At 47.2% G+C, this 5,061-nt stretch overlaps 1 protein-coding gene across 1 annotated transcript; it reads right to left on the bottom strand.

Annotated features, from left to right (window-relative positions):
- Positions 1–1,698: 1,698 nt before the first annotated feature.
- LOC138876318 (uncharacterized) lies at positions 1,699–4,484 on the bottom strand. Its single transcript, XM_070155231.1, has 6 exons — positions 4,154–4,484; positions 3,697–3,837; positions 3,367–3,552; positions 2,998–3,297; positions 2,247–2,500; positions 1,699–1,713 (listed from the first exon to the last, which is right to left on the bottom strand). Exons 1-6 carry the CDS (start codon positions 4,482–4,484, stop codon positions 1,699–1,701), a joined length of 1,227 nt encoding a protein of 408 aa, XP_070011332.1.
- Between the last annotated feature and the right edge of the window lie 577 nt (positions 4,485–5,061).

Raw genomic sequence — 5,061 nt, 5'->3', positions numbered from 1 at the left:
GGCCTTAAATCATCCCCCGAAACTAAACGAATTATCGGAATTCAATTTCGAGCCCTCTAACTCACAAGTAAACGTCCGGTTGACTTTTCCAAATTAATTCTTCCTTAAAGAGACTAATTGTCCCATTTCATACCAAACTCGATCCAAATTGATTCAAATTCACCAAGTACACATATTGAAACATGAATAAGCATTTAACGGGGAATACGGGACAAAAATACAGGAAACGACGGTTCGGGTCGTTACATTCTCCCCAACTAAAACATACGCTCGTCCTCGAGCGAGTTAAGAAACATACCTGGAGTTTCAAATAGGTGCGGGTACCTGCTCCGCATCTCCTGCTCGGTCTCCCAAGTAGCCTCCTCCACGGGTCGACCTCTCCACTGTACTTTTACTGATGCTATATCTTTTGATCTCAATTTTTGAACCTGTCGACTCAAAATAGCCACTGGCTCCACATTATAAGTCAAATTTTTATCTAACTGTATTGTACTGAAATCTAAAATATGAGACGGGTCCCCAATGTACTTCCGGAGCATGGACACATGGAATACCGGATGAACACCCGACAATCTAGGCGGCAAAGCAAGCTCGTAAGCCACCTCTCCAATCCTCCTAAGTACCTCAAATGGTCCAATAAACCGCGGACTCAACTTCCCTTTCTTTCCGAACCTCATAACACCCTTCATCGGCGAAACCTTCAGCAAAACCTTCTCGCCCTCCATAAATGACACATCTCGGACCTTCCGGTCCGCATAACTCTTCTGACGCGACTGAGCTGTGCGAAGTCTTTCCTGAATCACCTTCACCTTTTCTAAGGCATCCTGGACCAAATCTGTCCCCAACAACCTAGCCTCACCGGGCTCAAACCAACCCACTGGAGTTCTATACCGCCTCCCATATAAGGCCTCATACAGTGCCATCTGAATACTGAACTAATAGCTGTTGTTGTAGGCAAACTCTGCAAGTGGTAAAAATTCAACACAAGAACCTCCAAAATCAATCCCGCAGGCACGCAACATATCCTCCAATATCTGAATAGTACGCTCGGACTGTCCGTCCGTCTAAGGATGAAATGTTGAACTCAACTCCACCTGAGTGCCCAACTCGTGCTGAAAAGTCCTCCAAAACTGAGAAGTGAACTGAGTACCTCTATCCGAAATAATAGTAACTGGAACACCATGCAACCGCACAATCTCCTGAATAAAGATCCTAGCCAGCCGCTCCGCAGAATATGTGGTACACACCGGAATGAAATGCGCTGATTTGGTCAGCCTATCCACAACGACCCAAATCGAATCAAAATTCTTCAAAGTCCAAGGAAGGCCACTCACGAAATCCATAGTAACTCTCTCCCATTTCCACTCAGGAATAATCATCTGCTGAAGCAAACCACCCGGTCTCTGATGCTCATATTTCACCTGCTGACAGTTGAGACACCGAGCCACATATCCCACAATGTCTTTCCTCATTCTCCTCCACCAGTAATGTTGTCTCAAGTCCTGATACATCTTCGCAGCACCCGGATGGATGGAATACCGCGAACTGTGGGCCTCCTCAAGAATCAAATCTCTAAGCCCATCAACATCGGGCACACAAATACGGCCATGCATCCTCAATACGCTATCATCACCTATAGTCACATCTTTGGCATTATCATGCTGAACTCTGTCCTTAAGGACAAGCAAATGCGGATCATCATACTGGTTCTCTCTAATACGATCATATAAGGAAGATCGAGAAACCACACTAGCCAATACCCGGCTAGGCTCAGAAATATCTAACCGCACCAACTGATTGTCCAAGGTCTAAACATCAATTGCAAGAGGCCTCTCCCCAACTGGGATGTAAGCCAAACTCCCCATACTGACTGCCTTTCGGCTCAACGCATCGGCCACTACATTGGCCTTTCCCGGATGATATAGAATGGTAATATCATAGTCTTTAAGTAACTCAAGCCATCTCCGCTGCCTCAAATTAAGATCTTTTTGTTTAAATAAATGCTGAAGACTGCGATGATCAGTGAATACCTCACAAGATACGCCATATAAATAGTGCCTCCAAATTTTTAAGGCATGAACTATAGCAGCCAACTCCAAATCATGAACAGGGTAGTTCTTCTCATGGGGCTTCAACTGACGAGAAGCATAAGCAATAACTCTACCCTCCTGCATTAGCACACAACCAATCCCAACTCTGGAAGCATCACAATATACCGTGTATGAACCTGTAGCTGATGGTAACACCAACACTAGAGCTGTGGTCAGAAGTGCCTTGAGCTTCTGAATGCTCTCCTCACACTCGCCGAACCATACAAATAGGGCACCTTTCTGAGTCAACTTGGTCAAATGCGATGCAATAGAAGAAAACCCCTGAACAAATCGGCGATAATAGCCTGCTAGCCCAAGAAAACTCCAAATCTCTGTGATTGAGGACGGTCTAGACCAAGTCTGCACTGCTTCTATGTTCCTTGGATCAACTTGTATACCCTCGCTGGACACTATGTCTCCCAAAAATGCCACAAAACTTAGCCAAAATTCACATTTGGAGATTTTGCATAAAGCTTCTCCTCTCTCAATCTCTGCAACACTACACGCAAATGCTGGGCATGCTCCTCTTGGCTACACGAGTACACCAGGATATCATCAATGAATACAATAACAAATGCATCCAGATAAGGCTGAAATACACTGTTCATCAAATACATGAACGCTGTTGGGGCATTGGTCAGCCCGAAAGACATAACCAAAAATTCATAGTGACCATATCTAGTCCTGAAAGCAGTCTTGGGAATATCCGACTCCTTGATTTTCAACTGGTGATAGCCCGAAGGGAGATCAATCTTAGAAAATACCCTCGCTCCCTGAAGCTGATCAAATAAGTCATCAATGCGAGGCAAAGGATACTTGTTCTTCATTGTTACCTTATTCAACTACCTATAATCAATGCACATTCTCATTGTGCCATCTTTCTTCTTCACAAATAAAATAAGTGCACCCCACGGGGACACGCTAGGCCGAATGAACCCCTTATCTAAGAGTTCCTGAAGCTGCTCCTTCAAATCTTTCAGCTCTGCTGGTGCCATACGATATGGCGGAATAGAAATGGGCTGAGTGCCCAGCACTAAGTCAATGCCAAAATCAATATCCCTGTCCGGCGACATGCCCGGCAGGTCTGCAGGAAATACATCAGGAAAGTCCCTCACAACTAGGACAGAATCAATACTAGGAGTCTCAGCTCCAACATCCCGCACAAAAGCCAGATATGATAGATAACCCTTCCCAACCATATGCTGGGCTTTCAAGAAAGAAATTACTCTGCTAGAGATATAATCAGTCATGCCACGCCACTCGATCCTCGGAACACCCGAAATAGCCAAAGTAACTGTCTTAGCATGACAGTCTAGAATAGCATGATATGGAGATAACCAATCCATGCCCAGAATAATATCAAAATATACCATGCTCAATAGCAGTAGATCAACTTGGGTCTCCAGACCCCCAATAATCACAACACATGACCGATACACACGGTCCACAACAATAGTATTGCCTACCGGGGTAGACACATGAACAGGTAAAGTAAGAGACTCCCGGGGCATACTTAAATGACGGGCAAAATATGAAGACACATAAGAATAGGTGGATCCCGGATCAAATAAGACAGAGGCATCTGTGTGGCAGATTGAGATAATACCTGTGATAACAGCATCTGATGCAAGAGCATCTACCCGGTTTGGAATAGCATAAAACCGAGCCGGACCACTGTCCGCTCGACCTCCCCCTCTGGGGCGGCCTCTAGCTGCCTGACCCTCACCCCTAGCTGACTGGCTGGGTGCTGAAGTAGTTGGTGCAGAAGATGAGGACTGACCCCTCTGCTGTGATGAACTGGCGGTACGACGAGGACACTACTTCCACACATGTCCTAACTCTCCGCACAGCTGGAGGATGGGACTGAAAAGAACCCCTCACACTGGAGTGACTAGCTGGTGCACTCGGTACACAAGAACCCTGAACTGACGGGGCACGTGAAGAACTCTGAGCTGGAAGGGCACTGAGTGATGACTGGCCCTGCTGAAATCCCTGATGACCACGGCCTGAAGATGGCCCGCGGTACTCTGGACGAGTTGACTAATGAGGCCTGTAAGAACGACCTCTACTCTGCTGAAACTGGCCCCTAGACAGAGCGCCACTATGACTAGCTGATCCACTAGGCCTCTTAGCCTCCCGCTCCTCTCTCTCTAGACGACGATCTGTCTCAATGTCGCGAGCAACATCTACTGCATCCTCAAAAGTATGGCTTAGAATCCTTTCTCGAGCCATCAGAATACGAATGGGATAATTAAGCCCATCCACGAACCTCCTAATCCTTTCCCGATCAGTCAGGACCATCCATGGAGCATAACGAGCCAGCTCCGAGAACCTCACCTCATACTGAGATACGGTCATATCTCCCTGACGAAGATACACAAACTGCCTGCGCATCTCCTCTCTTTGAGATTGCGGTACCCACTTCTCCAAAAAGAGAGTGGAGAACTCCTGCCAGGACAAGGGCGCTGAACCTACCAGCCTACGCCGCTCATATGCCTCCCACCAAGTAAATCTGCACCTGAGAACTGAAAAGTAGTAAAGGATACACCGCTAGCCTCCAAGATCCCTGATGTCCTCAGCATACGTCTACACTTGTCAAGAAAACCTTGGGCATCCTCGCCTTGAGCACCACTAAAAGTAGGAGGTGCAAGTCTGCTGAATCTCTCAAGACGACGCTGCTCATTGTCTGGCATAACTGGGACCATATTATCCTGAACCGGTGCAACCGGCTGAACTGGGGAAACCTGTTGTACTGGTGGTGCCTCTGGTGTCTGTAATCCCTACATTACTGGCTCAGGTGTGCGAGCAGCGGGGGTCTGATTGCCTCCCCCTGCCTGTGAAGTAGCTGCTACAGTGGTGGCTGAAACTGCCTGAGCCAAGCCAATGCAAACTGTCAGAATCTGAGCCAGGGCCTCCTGAAGACCCGGAATAACAATAGGCACAGCTGGTGCTGAGCAGGTGCTGCTGGAGT

This window comes from Nicotiana sylvestris, chromosome 8 (genome assembly GCF_000393655.2).
Source record: "Nicotiana sylvestris chromosome 8, ASM39365v2, whole genome shotgun sequence".
Taxonomy (NCBI): Eukaryota; Viridiplantae; Streptophyta; class Magnoliopsida; order Solanales; family Solanaceae; genus Nicotiana; species Nicotiana sylvestris.
The sequence above is the reverse complement of the archived record's forward strand: the minus strand, read 5'-3'. Positions and strand labels throughout refer to the sequence as shown.

Excerpts from the sequence above, each read along its gene's own strand:
- LOC138876318 (XM_070155231.1), bottom strand. The coding sequence starts at position 4,484 with ATGCGCAGGCAGTTTGTGTATCTTCGTCAGGGAGATATGACCGTATCT. Across the intron at positions 3,553-3,696 it reads ATCAGATGCTGTTATCACAG|GCAATACTATTGTTGTGGAC; the intron begins GTATTATCTCAA and ends CTACCCCGGTAG. Across the intron at positions 3,298-3,366 it reads AGTTACTTTGGCTATTTCGG|CCCAGCATATGGTTGGGAAG; the intron begins GTGTTCCGAGGA and ends CTTTCTTGAAAG.